At 30.5% G+C, this 19,175-nt stretch overlaps 1 protein-coding gene across 4 annotated transcripts; it reads right to left on the bottom strand.

Annotated features, from left to right (window-relative positions):
* Positions 1-2,570: 2,570 nt before the first annotated feature.
* LOC108549503 (zinc finger E-box-binding homeobox 1) lies at positions 2,571-18,720 on the bottom strand. 4 transcript variants are annotated; one of them, XM_017902907.1, is made up of 6 exons: positions 17,750-18,720; positions 7,841-8,083; positions 5,902-6,293; positions 4,006-4,269; positions 3,335-3,724; positions 2,571-2,983 (listed from the first exon to the last, which is right to left on the bottom strand). In XM_017902907.1, exons 2-6 carry the CDS (start codon positions 8,058-8,060, stop codon positions 2,735-2,737), a joined length of 1,515 nt encoding a protein of 504 aa, XP_017758396.1. In that variant the 5' UTR covers positions 8,061-8,083; positions 17,750-18,720; the 3' UTR covers positions 2,571-2,734. The 4 variants fall into 4 exon arrangements, with proteins under 4 accessions (XP_017758396.1, XP_017758397.1, XP_017758395.1 ...); XM_017902908.1 differs by lacking the exon at positions 17,750-18,720 and adding an exon at positions 13,407-13,454; XM_017902906.1 differs by lacking the exon at positions 17,750-18,720 and adding an exon at positions 10,761-10,814 and having other exon boundaries at positions 4,057-4,269.
* Between the last annotated feature and the right edge of the window lie 455 nt (positions 18,721-19,175).

The raw sequence follows: 19,175 nt of genomic DNA on the forward strand, positions 1-19,175 counted from the left end.
AATCTCGTAGGGCGATGGTATCGATTAAAGTGGACATTGACTTTAAAATTTATTTACACATACTACACAATATACACTGTAAGATATGAAGACTCGCGTACGACCTTCTGGACGCTCTAAAAGATTGCACCAAGTACACTCGTGATTCGCCGTGGCAGACCAAAGAGTCATATCGCTGAAATAATTGCACATCGCCGTAATGAAAGTTTATAATGCAGGAAGTGTAACACTGGTAGGTCGAGCAACAAGAATTTAACGAAATAAAATGCAATTCGTACAACAACAACAACCGATATTACAGAAAAACACGACTTGGATGGCACTAACGTGTGCTACGTAATATATTATCCTATATCACTCTAGAACTTGAATAAAACTGGCTTTTGTGAAATTCATCGAAATGAAAATAATTCGATTCAATTTCCAAAACTTCCAGGTTCCTTCTCTTTATCCTAACCTCAAAACATGGAATCAATGACTTCCTATGGACTCATAAGAAAAGAACAAAGGATTACAAAGAAACGCTTATCTACTTTGTTAACATAAAAATACGTAATCGCAATTTGTACGAATAAATAACAATATCAATAAATGGAGATGTATTCTATTCCATGTTTTAAGCATCGAATTATTTCATTTAGTTAGAACCACTGAACGTAAGCGCAATTATGACTACTTATAAAATTACAAAAAACAAGAACACAAAGAATGTCGATTAATCGAAAATGGTTTAAGAAGCTACACCTCTGATCAGGAAAATAAACAGAAACGAATTAACAATGATATCATTAAAGAAAATCGCACCGGCCAATTCTTGAACGCTATACACATTCTGCTGTTTCTCTCGTTTCCTTTTATAGTACGGCAGGCACGCACACTTACGCACACGTATACTCTAATATTTGGACATTTGTACTTGACGTATTTATAATCGCGTGTATAACAAAATATTTGAAGCTACATTTTCTTTTTCTGGCTCTGAGAATCGTTGAGCCTCATCTACATAGATGTAGTTTGCACTGTCGTACATTTAACTGCATAATTTTTATACAATGAGATACAAACTGAAATTAATTTCAACGACATATTATATACTTATACAAAACTTAAAACGAAAAACGTATGCTGATTTACTTCTTGTTTTATAGTACGATAGACATTTAAAAATCGTTTAGGCATTTAAATGGATCGAATGCTTGTTAGGCCAACATTCAAAAACGTCTGCTAAAGATACAAACGCTTTACAAACATGATAATTAAAGTGATATAAAGTCGATGAAATTTTGTTTAAAATATTTCAGATATTGCACAAGTATTTAAATAAACTTAGATGTAGGAGGAATATAGAAACAATTTATGTTAAAAAAATTATGAAAATTATTCTACATAATTCCTCCTAGATCAGTAATTTATATTGCGAGAACATAAAGCAATTACATAACTTAAGCTTTAATCAGTTAAACAGTTTCACAATGCAAACCATACCACAGTCTTCCATCTTAAGTAATTTGGTCGAGTTTTCAACATAAATTTCTTCCCCTAATCTTATTATACGATAGAAATATCGTGTATACGACAGCGAATCATCGTAGAATTCGACTTATCAGTACCTAAACAACCATCTCGGAAAATGGGAGATAAGGATTGTTTATTATTTTCCTACATGGCCTGTGTTCACCCTCAGTTAGCCTCAGATCTAACATAGGTGCTTCAGGTACTCTTTCGAACAAATTTCTATTTAATCTATAACAAGGATACCACAAATCTTAATAAATAAATAAATATGAAAATCGTGGTAAAATTATTTGGTAAGACTCTTTATAAAGTTATTTCGCGTCTACGACGAGATCAAAGAGAGTTTGAAAATGACAAAATTGGATTAATGTAATTTTATAGAGAAAGTACAGTCAGACTTCAATAAGTGACTACCGTATGATCTTATATATTATTAAGTCACTTAAATATTTTGTCCATTTAAAAAATATGCTTTCATATTTGTCTAAGTATATTTTAAGTTATTCGTTTAATGCCTAATCATAGAAATCATTTTCGATTACCTATTTTTCAGGCCTCGCGAGAATTTTGAATAATCGTATAACTATATAATTCTTTCACACGTTGAATCGATAACCCAAATAAATGTTACACGATTTCTTGCTTACATGGACTAAATCTCAGATATCGTCTCGGCTATTTCCGCAGTAACAGAATAGTAAAAAATATACGAAAATGAAACATGTCGAATTCTTGTATAAGAGTAACAATCGTTTCACAACAATCAGTTTCATTCCGTTAGCGTTTCATTTTGAAACGATAATTTCTAATTAGCGTTGTATATAGTGAAAATGTTTCTAATACATATCGTTGCGTATTTATCTTACGTATATAAATATGAAATGTAACTTTTAACCAATTTACGACCTTACTAATTTACTTCGCTAGTTCAAAGAATACAAATTTTCTTTGGGAAAGAATAACCACCGAGAATGAAGAATTATTGCACTTAAAGCTTTAGTTAATTAAATATCCCATGGTATGCTAATGAATTTATAGGTTACATTTGTCCCACGCTATTAAACGTTATCCAATGGATAAAGAAAAATCGAGAAAAGTACCTGGATCGTATCGTTGATCGAAAAAGCTCGGTAATTTTCGTCATTATATAACCATATGATTTCTTACCCATAGAAAAATATTTTTTGTGAAAGTACGGAAGAAGATAAACGGAAATTATTTAAATAATATCTTGACCATTTTCGACCTGACAACCGTAATTGTCTTTATCTTTATTCGCGTCTTTATCTTTATCTTCATTTTCCTCTTCTACCATGTCTTCCTCTTGTTCCTTCATTTTTCTGTCATCCTCGTTAGAAGTAAAATCCTCGTTTTTGTCTGTTGAATTCGCGGAATGGGATTTGTTCAGGAGAGAACTGAATTCACCGAATTTCAAAATTTCTTCCATGGCTGACTGTTCTAAATTTACCTGTCAAATATATTTGTATTATTATTATGTAGGTTAATTGCATAAACTTTTCATAGCTAAAAGATGCATTCTGAATTATATTGTAGCAAACAATATGAAATATTCGAAAACAGAATAACAATTTAATTATACCTTTTTCATAACTAACATAAAAATCTGTCATTAAAAGAAAAATATTTTCCACTGTCAGTAAACAATAACTCGTTATAAAAGAAATTCGTTTGTGTCACTTGAAGTTAAAATGTAAGAACAACAAATACTAAAAGAAGAAAAATCATTTATTTATGAAAGTATTTGTAAATTGAATTTTAGGATTTTGTACATCCTTTACAATATGTAAACAGACCTAACCTTTCTCGGTCTACCTCGTTTTCCTTTGCCAGGTACAGAGGGTGCTGACTGACAACTCGAACTCGACAAGCTATTCTTTCTTTTCGGCCACTGTAAATGCGAGTCCACATGCTGCTTCAGTTTATCCTGTCTAGCAAACATTCGAGGACAAATGTTACAGGCAAATGGTCGTTCGCCCGTGTGAACTCTTCTATGTCTAGCCAAGTGAGAAGCTCGTGTAAAAGCTAAAGTACAAAGGTCGCAGGAGAAAGGTTTGTATTGCGCCTTTTCAGACTTCGCCTGTATCGGCCTGGTCTCTTTACCTTCATTTAGTCCTGATCTCTTTGTAGAGATGTCGCCCTTCTTCTTGATGGTCAATCTTGGGTTATCATCTGAGCTCTTTGAAGAATCCTGAAGATGAAAGGGTAATGTAGGGAGGATAATTGTTTACAATGAAAACAAAATCGAGAAGATCTTACAAGAACGGTCGTAGTGATTAATTTTATGGTTCATAAAGGTATATTAATTGACAAAACGAATATTTGGAAAATCAGGGAGTTAATCCTGTTTAAGTAGTGTACAAACATCAATTCTCGTAAGTATTGACGAAGATTAGTATCACGAATATTGGAATGCCAATGATCTGGAATGTATTATAGAAGATGTATCGACTGTGATCATCTTTTTCGTACCAGACTTTCATCTCGTTCTTGTAAGTCGTCGTTCATCTGTATATCCGGTACCGTGGGATCTGCAGATGAATTATTAAAATTCGGCTCGGATTTAAACGCGTTTGAATCCTCGTAACTCTCCCTCGAAGAATCTTCTTTCGAAACTAAGCGTTCCTTCGATCTGAATTCCAGTATATCGCTATTTCTTGTTGAACGTCCTACGGAGACTCTTTTCTGACCTTTGAATCTCGTTTCTCGTTTGTACATCGGTGGTGGCATACGTCTCTGAATCAAGTGAAAAAATTATTTCAATATTATAGACATTATATTATATATAGGGTATCCCAAAATTCACACAAGATTTGAATTTCGCGCCATTTGTGCGGTAAAGTGTTGACGACGAAAAAAGAGAAGATACGAAGATACTAAGTATATTAATATATGCAAAATTATATATTTACAAAATTATTTCTTGCGTGAATTTTGAGGTAACCATTACATAAATATTATATGAACGAACAAGAGGTTAATCGTGAAGTTTTCTGTGATTGTAAGTATATTTAATTTTTCATATTCGAGGTATTTGATAATTCACTAAATGTATATTAAGTTAATGAAAATATTTTTCAATTGATTTTATTCGTGTATTTACAGCTTTGTTCGAGAATTTCGATGGAACACGAGTAAATGAAATTTATGTACATTATAATTGCCGAAATATAAGCTTCAAAATAGCGATGTAATATTAAAGGGAATACTAATTGCTCTTGCGGATTTGGTCGATAAATATGTTCCATGAGAGTGTGCAGCTTAAGCATATTGTGCTAATACCAAATGGAGAAATGGATGCAGCTTCCAGTCCTTTTTAGAAAAATTGGTCATTTATTTAAACGTTTCGAAAATCATTTAATAGAAAAATAATTCGATATTAAGAATCAGATTACAGAGACAATGAGAAATTTCAACAATAAAACGAAAAAATTCATAAAATAATTTTATGAACATTTTTAAAAGCAGATAAACGGAAGCCAATAGTTAGTAATAACTAATATTATATTAAAGACTAATTAATAGAAATTCAAATTAAAACAATTGACTTCTTTAATTTTGAGAAAAAGACAGAAAAAGAAAAAGACAAAACTCTTCAAATAACCTAATATACATACACATACTATTATTCTAATTGTATCAGTTCATTATTTGGTGAGTTTCCTTAAAAAATAATTATTAAAATAATTATCGTTATTAATATTACTAAATTAAAATATTTGATAAGAAGTAACAACACTGTACAAAAATATAATAATGAATAAATAAACAAAATTTTAAAGCAATTGTTATATACTATTGTACACGTATGAGTATTTATAATTTAATTTAAATTAAATGCATTTTTAATTCAAATATAATTAAATAACAAATAACGTAATTTGGTTCTGAAATTAATACAAGAACTCCATTAATTCAGCGAAATGAATTTATCAAGTAAACTTTTTTTAATTTAACTGCACTTTTCGATTCTGTATAGCTAGCCAGGAACTTTTTAAAACGCAACTCGCTGTTTTTAATGACCTAAGGAGATGAACTGAAGTCTCATTCTTTCTTCATTTTAATCTTAATTAGAAGACGCTGGAGTGTACTGTTAAATCGTACAAAGATAAGGTATCTCAATTAAAAATTTCCTTCTTTTTATTTTTCTCTGAAAATATTAAATTTTTCTCACACAGTGAATTTTCAGCTCTTAATAACCAATGGAAGCAACTTGGTCTTGGTTACGTAATTATTTCAAACGAAGAATTAGTTATTTTGTAAACGTAATTTACAAAAGTGATAAGTTTTTGCCATTCTTCTTTCACAATTGCTCCAAACTTTTTCTATTTAGGCTATCTTCATTTATATTTCTCGATTTCAGCTTACGATTTGCGTTTCCGGCGATCGCAAGGGCTCATCGAACGCGTCCTCATGGCCATCGATCACCATGGGGTCATCTTCCACCTCGATCTCCTCCACTTTTATATGATCCTCTAATGACTCTACGGAAGACTGTTTTGGTAAGAATGGAATCGCGGACGGTTCCTTCATGTACTCCGTCGTGTGAACTCTGGCTTCTATGTGACATCGTTGCATTCGTGTCTCTACCCTAGTGTAGGGGCTACGATTGTTGTCTTGATTCCTCTGGTCGCCGGAAAGACCACGAATCTCTAGATCTGTCGCAGTTTTAATCAGAGATGGCAAGTGTTCCTCGGCGACGTCGATCGAACCTCGATACATGAAGTCGAGGAGACATTCCATTTCTTCGACCGCGACACCTAAGGTTTGAAGTAGATTAAGTGTAAGAGAAAACCGTATGTGATACGTATTTCAATATTGTTTCGATTCAGGCTATTGATTTCATGTGCAGCTAAATATACCATGCATAGTATATTTTGTTATATTATAATAAATATAGTAATAATAGTATATTATAATATAATATAATTATAATATAATATAATATACTATTATTACTAATGGTATTCTACTGTACTATAATATAGTTGTTATTACACTAAATTATAGGATAGTTATATTATAACAAATTGTATGGTAATAATTATGTTATACGATATGTTACAGCAGAATAATTACTGGGTTATAATTTTATTTAATATAATTTTATTAATATAATAATAATAATAATAATAATTTTATTTCACTGTGTTATACTAAACGATGGTGTATATAATTAGATTTTTGCCTAAATGAAGGTCAATTTTAATTTTCAAAAATAGCTGCATGGTTTCGGTAATTGCGAAAGTAGAATGTCTGAAACCAGTTACTTTGGTTGGTCTGGTAGTCCTAATGTTAAATATCTAAATACACAAATACATGGTTTTAGAGAATGGTTTTGTTCTTTTCCAAATTGAAATCGAAGAAGAAATTAAATTTTTGTAGGATTTTGTGAAATTTTATTTTTGTTGTTACTCTATTGCTTTTTGTTAGCTATGGATATATCTTGCTTGTTAAATATCAACTTGTTTGCCTCTTCAGATGGTTAAAATAAAGCCACTATGCATGGTACATATAGCAGTTGAAACTTTATATAGAAAAACTTTTTATTAGAAAAACTGTTTAAATTTAGATATTTTCAACATACTTCTTTATGTATGAACATATAGTTTAATTTTATATTTGTTACGATACTTATATATAAAAATCGTTTTTATTTCATTTTATTCATATAATCTAAATTTCATTCTCTATTTTAGCCAAATTATTCGTTAAATATTTTTCTGTGTACTAACAGTGTGAAAGAAATGAAATAATGGAAGTTTATAATGTATAATTATAGTTTCAAAAATTCATATGGTTAAACATTTTATGATAAAAAATATGATAAAAATGTATAAAAATCATATTGTATTTTTTCATTAAATTTCTCTTTTTGTAACTAAACTACTAAGCTGTATAAAAGTATATAAAATGATCAATCAATATTAATAATATTTAAGGAAACCAAAGTTTCACGTGTATTAAGTTTAGAAAGTTCGTTTTAATTTTTAATTTTTTAATTAAAAAAGAATTCCATTGTAATTAATTTCTAATAATTAATATTTTATTATATCTTCGTACAAATTTTCTAAAAATTATGATATTTCAAAGGAATAATTTTCTCGAATTCATTTTAAATTTTTAACAAATATAAAAATTATTTTCGCGAGTTTATTATTAACAAATACAATTTTCAAATTATTTTGAAGATGGAACATGTAATAGAAAAGAAGGAACCAATATAGAATAATAATATAATTTAAATATTATTTATTTAAAAATTGGCACGAACTATTTGAACAATAATTTGCTATTGTCAACTTACCTTTTAAAATAAGAATTGGCTGTTCACCATAGTGTTCTTTGAAGACTCTTTCAAAGTAAGGACTACATGCTGCCAAGACTAATCTGTGCGCCCTCAGCATGCCACCTTGACAAGCTAACGTAGTATCAGTCAAGGAACCACTCTTATATAATCCTTCAAACAATCCAGACAAGTTTGCTAGGTGATTATTCCAGGTGAGGTTAAATGTTTTTTCACCCATTATTGTAACGTGTCCAGTGTTCTCTATTAAACATATAACATTTACACATTAATTTAATAATTCTCTATAATGACATGTGACTATTCTGACTATATATATATGTTTTATGATGTATATTTATTGTACATATTCATTGTGCATTTCTTGTATATATATTATTACTATGAATTGCTCAAATTATATGTTACTTTGTTCATTTTGTATGCAATTAGTATACTATTATTTTTACTATTCCTATTGGATCAAATATTCCTTTTGTTTATTTAATTTTGTATCTAATATTATTAATTTTAGTAATCACTTAATTTGCTTTATTTTATTTATTAGATTGAGAATTTTTTAATTACAGATTAAAGTAAAAAGTTGTATGAATTATAACTTTTTTCTGTCATAAGTAGAAACAAAATTGTAATTATAGAGAATTAAGTAAGTATTACTTTTCAAAATTTGATTCTCCCATTTTTCATAAATGTTGATTCTGTTAAATTATTTAATATTCAAAAAAATCAATATTCAGTACTCTAATTATTAATTATTAATGATATATTATTTATATAAATTAGTAAATTAATTTCTACAGTAATTATGTATTATATGACATAAATTGCACAAGACAAATTCGTATATTAAGTATCATAAAATTTCCAATGAAATTTTACCTAAGTAACATATGTATCTAGTAATCTCCTTCTGAATAATTTATTCAAATACTATGTTCAGTAAAAATTTCATCCAATTTAGATCAAATATTTATAATAGCACATAGATCAAGACATTGTAAATACGAATTTATAATTATAATAATTAATAATGATTAATAATTAATATTTTATTAATATAATTATTGATATAATGATTACTATTAATATAATTAATAAACAACATAATTAATTTATATAATAATTTACATCTTATAATTAGTTTGTTATATTTCTACAATTCTTGCAAATAATTTCCACAAATTTTTTAATGGATCGCAATTTTGTATAAAGAGAAAAATTCAGATCGACCAATTTTTTGTTTAATATTTTTAGTTAATTATCACGTGATGGATAAAATTAACGGGTGCCCTAATCTCCTAATCTCGAAGGGAAGCGTCTGTTTCTTGTATACAAAATACAAAGGATTATAATAATACATACAATAGTAAGACATATATAGTAATACCTACATATAAAATTTTAATTTTAATTTTGTAGGAAATTCATCTTGATTAATATAGAAATTTCTTGGTATTAATTAACAGCCATTTGAATGAAACAATGTAATCATTAAAATTATGTAAAATGTTTAAGAGGTTTTAATAAAGATTTATAAATTGTGAATAATGTGTTCTAAATAAGCAATTGTTTAAAATGAGTTCCAAATTAATTATTCTACTTTTCACATAGAGTTGGATAGAATTAAAATTTATTTCTGAAAGATATACATGTATTATAATATACCTGCTAATATAACATGTCATTCCTTTTTTCTATAAATTAATTTAGAGATCGTCTAAATAAACTTATGATATTTCCTATTTTTGATATTGATATTTTACATATAGTTATATATTTAAAAATTCTAAAATTAAAAATAAATAAAATATTAAGATTCTCTTATATATTTTTTAATCACTATATACAAGTGTTATCGCGATTATATTAGTCATAATAATTTATATGATTAAAGCCAGTAGTAAGTAATTAAATTCTCCCATCTATTTATTAATATTTTGACCATTTTTAAAATCGACAAATCTCATTTTTCCTGTATTGAATTACGATTTTTATAATCGTTTGTATGTGTAAAAAGTATGTGTATTATTCATATTACTATATTTCTTATATTTTATGTTATTATATTATAGCTTATATTATAATATAACATTTTATTATCATAATTCTATATAAGATATATATGTACAGCATAAATTAATAAATGAATAAATAAGTCAATAATAATTTATGAATTAATAAATTAACAAATTAAGATTAATTCATAAATTGATATAAATTAAAAAATAATAAATAAATTAAGGATAATTAATACCTAAAATAATACCTATATATCTAGATACGATAATCAAATATAATACTTTATACAATCAACTAAAATTATCAGTGATCAATAATTAGACAGCGTTACGTAGAATATTCTTCAATTTTCGACGAGAAACGATTGTTCGAATAAATATATTTTCTATAGAAGTGACGGGATGCTGGTAATGAATACATCATTTCAAAGGACCCGTAATCTTTTGTATCGTTTCAATATGTCGATACGTCGTCCAAAGTTTCAATTCAATATCCATTTTAACCCAATGATCTTGTGACATTAAACCATACCTACATTATCCTACATTCAACTATATCTCAAAAAAACAGAATACCATTTTCATTTTTATTGCTAACAATAAACCAGAACAAGAATTTATTTTGTTTACAGAAAATTATTTTATAAAATAATTTAAATCAAATTCAATTAATCCTATACGAATTAAATTGATGTAATTTAATTACCTAACCTAACTAAAAATTCAAATTTTATTTCTAAATTGTGTAATATAAAACATTACGCAACTAGTAAGTTATGTGAAATTACATAAACACAGTTGGCATCCATTTAAAACTACATACTAACATAAGATTATTTAAATTTAAGATAATAGTTAGTAATAGGAAAATCTGAAGACATCGAATTAATTTACACACTTACCATATATATCTTGTAAAGTTATACATTTATAATCTCCCATTATTTATAACCTCAACATTCTACCAAGCAAATATTTCACTATTCGAACGGTGTACTATTCAAATATCCCACTATTCAAACGTTCTATAATCCAAATTGTATATTATCTTCCTTACTTTAGTGTGAAGTTGGCATTAAACACGTGGACACCTTGTATGTAACAACGTTAAAGAGAAAACTCATGACACTAATCGTGGAAATGAAATAGAGATAACTAGAAGTTGAATGTGATAAAAGTGTCCTAGAAACCCTAAAAGTATGCAACATTGAAAATATTTTCACTTCGAAGTATTTATAGTGTCAGGAAAAGTATATTTACATAGTTCGAAGTAGTGTATATGAAACAGAGCGTTGTAAACATAATTTAACTCTCTATAACAGGAATTTTATTTACTTGTGAAGGATGCAATTATAATTATTTATCATATCTAATCTGAAACGTTGAACATTAATAATTATTCTAACCAGATTATTTGGTAGGAATACAACAGTGCCATATATGGATGGTAATGCAGTGCAGCAATACAATAGTAAGCATATGAAACGAGAATTAAAGCTATAGGTACATTAGTACATTATTTTCCACACAGATGGCGGTATAGTGGTTAGACATCAAAAGATCAATGTGATTTAATAGCAAAAAGGATACAATCCTTTACTTATTATCATAACCTTCACTGCTGCCAGTGTTATCGTCTTTTTAAAATATGAAATAATTATTACAAGGAAAAACGACTGCTTTTTATCGAAAGATGTTGCTATTCGAATAGTTCTGTCTATATAGTAATTTAGACACGTATTAATGATTTATATTAAAATAAATATCCTGGAAGAATGAATGGAAAGAAATTATGTGGCGATCCAGTTAACTATTGACACGGAAGGTATTTTGATGTGTTTGTAATAATTAATTATAATTGAAACACACAGTGCTATTGAAATATTAATTTAATTAATACGGTTCGCGTAATTATTTAGATCATCTGCATCAAGATATTTATGTATAATTAGCATCTCGAAACTGTACACGTGTCACAACTCAGTGTTGGTGTTAAACATCCAATGATCATGCAGTTTACGCATTCACGAAATCGGAAGTCCACCTACGATGATTAACGTCGAGAATAATTTGGTATTATGGTTCGTCTGGAACAATATTCGAATCTTTTGCTAGTCAGATAAAACAAATGGAAGATGACACGTCACGACCACTTTAATAGGTTTTATGAAGCAATAAGCCACATCATTATACAAAATAATTAATTGTTTCAGGTATACCTAATCGACTCACGTAATTTTGAAATAAAATTTAATTATTTTCTTTAACTTATTGTTGTTGCATCGTGACAAGAATGATTTTAAAATTCTATAATCTCTACGTTGGCACGCATCGTGCATATGTATTTATTTCATGCATTAGAAAACATGAATTTAATTTTAATTCCGGTTATGTAACGTTAACGTAGAGCCGTATACACATGTATTAAATATTATATAGACATACAGTGAGTAAAGAAAATATTTACGTATTAAATTTATTATTTTATTTAATTTAGTAATTTACTTTGCTCAATTTACATATGCATTGCATAAAAACTAGTATAAAAAGAAATAATTACAAAGATAAATTATTAACATAATAATGATGTATACAAAATATTTAAACAATTTCTATATTTTTAATAATTCTATTACATGGTTTCATACATTATAAAAAATGAAAATTTATTTTGAATATATATTAACATAAAAAAATAATTATAAAGATAAATTATTAACACAATACTGACGTTTACAAAATATTTAAACAATTTCTATATTTTTAATAATTCTATTACATGACCTCATAAATTATAAAAAAAAGAGAATTTATTTCGAATACATATTATTATTACATGAAACGATAAACCAAAGTTAATACTAACCTTGATATCTAAATATCTCTATTATTAGAAAATAATTACTTAAAAAATAAATTCAATAAAAGTGGATAAATAAAAGTTCGTTTTTATGCAATGAAACTGAAAAGGTTTATTTTAATCTATTCTTTTCTCATATTAATCCAGATCTGAGAATAAGAAATTCTTTTAAACCAGTGAAGTAATCATATATTAACTGATACTGTCCAATCGCTTTACACGCATGTATTTTGACATATGTATGTAAAAAGGTACATACGAACTGAGCACAAAAATAACAGATCGATCATCGAAAATACAAAGTCAGTAAAGCAAAAATAAAAATAAAAATTTCATTAGGGAAATAAACACAACAAAACAACAAATTCAACAGAACTGTGCTCGATAAAGGTTTTAATTTATTATTATAAGATACAAAAATACTTGAAACACAGAAACATTTAATAACGCAACAACAGAAGTCAATCAAGAATTACGTAAAATCTCGCAAATATAGGTTAAGTCAGAGGAAACGAGGAAAATCATAAGCGGTAAATTGAAATAGTTTCGTATTTCTATCGACTAAACAGGATAACAAAATGATGGAATTATTAAACGGGAAATCGACACACACACACAGACATACACGATTATTCGAGCATGAACCACAAGGTAGGTTAATGTCAAGCATATTAGCTGAATACATTACACGAGTCGAGTAGGATCACAAAGATCAAATCTAATGTTGTTATATTGCATGTGACAGAGTGAAGTTAGGGGAAGAAAGCGAGCCAGAGCTAGTGGAATACGTATCCACAGGCAGGATGCACAGATAGGTGTTCATACATGAGAAGGTAGTAGAAAGTGGGCTGAAGAAGGGCAGAGCGATCTAGCGGTGATCATGCGCAGACGCGGTAGCCAGGCCCGATCCATAATTTCGTTGGTGGACCCCGTCACGCATTTGCAAGGGCTAGGCTCGTGTGTTGCCCGAACGCACCCTTTTTCTCTCTCGTTTCGAAGTAGCTACGTCACAACAGACACGGGGACCACGAAAATCGACGAGCATCGGGAGAGAACGGCCCCCTGCACAACCAAGACAGCCGCCTTCGCGCGGGTCATCGTTCCTTGCGACGATGGAAAAATGTTTAAATGCCTCTCGACGAAAAAAAGCACACGCCTCGTTCTGGCCACGTGGAGGATTCTGAACGTGTTAACTAACCATACGGGTTTACCAACACATTTCTAACTTCCTATTCATGAAGTAATTGGAACAATTAAAATTTTCTAGTCAAATTCAATTGAACATTTGATACGTTCAAATTTTCGAATACTTATACTCGTTACCAATTTCTAAATATAATAAATATAGAATTTGTGGGTTGATGGTAAGATTTTAATATTTTCATTTTTAGATTTTTTAGACATATTCAGATTTTGAAAATCTGATTTATTTCTTTTCAGATTGAACTTTATGCTTGTTATTGTTTATGTGGAACGAAGATTATTTTATTCGCCGATTATTTATTCTTCGATTAAAGATAAAAAACTACATGTTTTATTTAACAATAAGCATTCAATTCTAAATCAATTTTATTGATTTTAACTCCATCCGACGTAACTCTTTAATATCAGTATGAAGATATTCTGTATCTCATACTGTCTTACTAATCAGTGTGAAAAAATACCGGTATAATAATTTTATTTATACTTTATTTATTTTATTTCAAAATTTTTTACGAAAATCCAATTTAAGAATAACTGGAGAAATATAAATGAACATCACAAAATTGATATAAATGATTGAAAATAGATGATCTGCAATAAAAATTAATTTATTATGGAGTTGTCCATATTAATTTCATATTATTTCATATAGAAGATAAATAAAGACATATTGTTTAGGCCATTTGTATAATTAACACAAAGGATATAATTAAACTGAGATACTTTAGTAAACAAGAACTATTTAAAATTAGTTAGAAACTTTTTATCATGCTTATTTGATATGAGCATTGGAAACTTTAATAAATGCATTATTATATAATAATTATTGATAATTAATTCAAGATATAAAATAATCCAAATAATTCACAGGAAACTTGTCTGTGCAAAAAATATTATATTTATATCAGATTTTTGTATTTTCTTAATAAATATGTTATATTGTGCTGAAAATTTATTAATAATTACAAAAGCTAATTCAATAAATAATTGTTTTTTTTCAGAGATACTCATAATGGAGCTCATAATGGAGCATCATAATGGATGGAAAAATAAGCATTATTTAACGTTATACCAGAAGAATTAATATAAAAATACTTTAATGTATTTCACAAGATAATAAAATATTTATAAATATAATAATAAACATAAAGTATTTTTAACGATTCGTTAAAAATATAATTTTTTCTCGTCATTAGTATACTAACAATATTATACAAATTGGTTATTTTTAGATAACGTCGAGGAAATTCAATGGGCAACCACGCGAGAAGATACACACTGCTTTACCTTTAGAAATCAAGTTTTTGCTGCACCGTGTATTATTCAAGATACTGATGAGATAAGATTTTCCTCCGTTACATTTTCTCCATTTGCACGTATACAGTACTTAATGCCATACAAAATGTACTACGAGTGAAAATAATATTTACATATCATCGGATAAAATGACGTCAAACCTACGACATCCTAATGATTTATGATACATAACCAAGCCACGTAATATACCTAAATAAGGTAAAGACTCGATACGGAAGAGCAAAAGAAGACAAACACTCGCCAAGATGAATGTTAATATAGAATTATGATCGAAAAACACGCACACTAATATGCATCGATTACGTAGCGAACAGGTGTATGCAACGAAAAACAGAAATGACTCGATAACGAAATTCAAACTGCGCTTTTTATATGTATATTCGCTTGTTTATTTTGATAAATATCCATGACTTGTATATTTTTCCTTTTTTCCTGTAATTATAATTTTACAATACTGTTCATTTATCAAGAGATGTGTACTAGAGAATTGCATAGCTATATACAATATTAATAAGCGTGTCGTTTGTGTAATGTAAAATTAATTTTAAGAGTTTTATTTCAAAGAGGCCAGTGTTAATAATTCGATGCCATAAGAGTATGATAAAGAAACGATTGATATCAGGTCTGTGTAATCATTGTTATAGGTATACATTGTGAAGATAAAGTTATCCAGACAATATTAGACGTATAAAAACTCGTGTTTCCTGCTTAAAATTATATGCAGTTGAATTCAAGCAAATTTCTTGCTACGTCTATTATTTATTTGCAAATAATGTTTATAAAAATAATCTCTCGAGCTACTGTTGCGTTGTGTACGTGCAAATTATTTGGTAACATAATCGGATAAAATTATTAACGGAAGGAATTACTATGTATCTGGAGGAAAGTTTCATTCACGTTCAAATAGCCGTGACTATATTCGACGTACCATCTGTATCGTCATACAAGTATAATAAACATATCAAAACTATCCACTCAACAGACTACCAAAATAACAACGCGAACAGAGCAGAAATTTTCGCTGGCATTGAATTCTTTTCGTGTTACAATTTCTCAGCTGACCAGTACATTAAGATACATAAAATATTTTAATTGAAAACGTCTATCGTTAAGAATATATTAGACAATTTTCCCTTCTCGATACATGTCACGTATCATATGGTGTTTTCCTCCAACAAGGAAGTTTTTACGTGTACAGAGCGTTTAAATTTTAACTCCATAAGATATTCTTTGTTTATATAAAGAAATAAATACATTTTAATCGTCATTTTAACATACCAATACAATAATTGATACCCGATTAACTAACTGTAGGATGTACGTATATCAACCTAACCTATACTTTCAAAAACGTATCGTGAATGGTTTATTTCATCGATTTAAGAGATTACAGATATTAGGTTATGTAAAATTCGGAGAATCGTGCATTTCGATAATACTCGTTCATTATGATTTATTTCAAATTACGTATCGAGGTCACTGATTTGCGTGACTAAGGTATCCAAGAATGCACAAGATCTCCCGTGGCTGGTTAGAGCGCTCTAGAACGCTGAAGATCAAGAGAGCAAAGAGTCGGTTTAAACCGTGTGCCCCGTCCCAACGTCGGCTCTATTAATACCCGCGCCTTGTTGTCGCGTCTCGAGAACGTGTGCACCGATATAGAGGCATCAGTACGACGAGACTGTCCTTTTTTTAAAAAATCTGCTTTCGAGAATGAGCAAATCGAACTATAATAATTTTCGACTCTGTACGCGAATAGTAACCGACAGAAGATAACATATCGACGAGTAGGATGGCCAAAAAGAATCAAGGTAATTCAAACGTGTTAAAAGCATAGATATTAAAGCTTATATGAATGCAAACATCGAGAAATCACTGTTATAATGGGTTGAATCAGTGTGAGAGGTTAATAGAGTTGCAAGTTTGATAACATTGAGATTATTTTGTGACAAAGGAGCGTGTCATGTGAAGACAAAACTGGGAACGAAAATGTGCGAACCGCGGTATCGACGCGAATACGACACGAGACAAGGAATGAAGGAAAGGAGTTGCAGTTTTAACAGGACATATCGTAGATGTCGTACAAGTGCATTCGCAGTCAATTATGTGATCAGCTACAACCATTCGCTTCATGAAGCTATTAGGAACAAGTTAATAGAATCATCACACCGTTCCGATGTACGACGGGTTATTGTAAACAGAAAGAGGAAAAGGTACAAACTGTTGCAATTCTAATGGAGCAGCCCACAGATGTCGTACGTGGTCTTAAGCTCGATCGGAGTCAGCGCAAATACCTAATCGACAGTTTCGCAATGTCATCTCACCCTTGCAAAATTTGTCCCATCGATTTGATAATTAAGATCAATGCTGAAGCAGACACTGTGCTTAGGGATTAGCTAGACGAGCCTTAAATTAGAAACGGGATAATAGTGTGCGAGGGGCAAGCATAAAGGTTGTTTCACGAGGACGGGTGCACCCTAACCGAAAGCCATTTTCTTGGGATTCACTCACCTTTGATTGTACAAGACGATAAAGGTTACGAAAGGTCTCGTCGGATTAAAATATCAGCAGCGAGATCAATCGGCGAATACGATCCAAGAAGGGGTAGGTTAAAATACACCGTGGCAAGTTTTCACTTTTTCCTTTTCCACAACCACCATACACCCTTTCGTGTTCTCCGAAATAACCAGTTTCGAGCAAAAACACGTACCGCGAAAGAAAACGTACGCGAAGAACGTACACCAAGTGAAGAATCGAGCAAGCTAGTGGGCTCACTCTGCGAGGGGCACGGCACGTGCTGGGGCTCCCTCGACCGAGTCGCGACTGATATCATTTCCAGCGGGGGACTGTGGGGTCGCCAGCCAGAACCCCACCAGGGGGTCTTCGTGCAACCCCCACGCGGTGTCGTAGTAGTCGTGTTCGCCGTCGTGGTTGTAGCTCGTTGTCGTGGCTCCACCGTTGCTAGCCTCTCGAAACCCCCTTTGCACGTACAGGGAATAAGGGACCAGGATGTATACGTACATCATGGGGAGAGAGACCTCTCTCTTCTTCTCGCATACCGCGATCCTGTCTGCATCGTTCTCTCTCGCACGCTTACTCCCTTACTCCCACGCACCTTTCATTTCCGTCTCGTTTCTACGCGCACTTTTATCGTATATGTCTCTCTGTGTTTCTCAACGAGCTTCTCTCTCCAACCGATTTTCTATCCTTGTTCCGCGCAACGTGTTAGGTCGAAGCGTTTGTTTCTCTTTCGCCGTACTCCTAGCTTCGCCGGTTCCGTGTAAAGCACACGCAACACCAACACAGCTGTAGATCTTCCTCCCCCCGCTCTTCACCGCTGGCCCCCTCCCTTCACGCGAATCCCTTACCCCCTACGTATCCAGCAGCTTTATCCACCCTGAACCCTCCTATATACGAGGGTTGCTTCTCGGCAGCCTGATCGGACGTACGCGAGAAGGGACTTTCCCCTCTGCCTCTCTACACCGCCCTAACCATGCTTTTTTCGTATTTCAGATTCGAGGTTGTTTTACTCTCGAGAAAAATTTTATCCCATATCGCCTATCCTTTATACTCCACTGTTATATCCTTAACGGATTATGCAATTTTTTAATATCTCACGATTATAAATGTAAATAATCTCCTTTGGTAAGTGAAGTAAGGTTAAGGTTGACGTTTGAAATTGTTTATTTCAATCGGTGTCGAACCGAGTATCTTGTCGCATTTATTTTCACTTATGCACCCACCTAATCCTCTTTTAGATGTCTCGTATGATAACGATTACGAGAGTATCATGAGAATGAAATTTGTCTTTGAACTGAGAAAAAAGCAATTTTCAAATGGAAGAAAATTTCTGGTATACGTGTATCGCCTTCAGCAAAGCCCTTGGGGGCAATATTACCGGTGCATTGTTCGATTCGAAAAGTGAACTCGCATAAAA

The sequence above is a fragment of the Eufriesea mexicana genome, unplaced genomic scaffold, assembly GCF_001483705.2.
Source record: "Eufriesea mexicana isolate 0111107269 unplaced genomic scaffold, ASM148370v2 scaffold2087, whole genome shotgun sequence".
Lineage (NCBI taxonomy): Eukaryota > Metazoa > Arthropoda > Insecta > Hymenoptera > Apidae > Eufriesea > Eufriesea mexicana.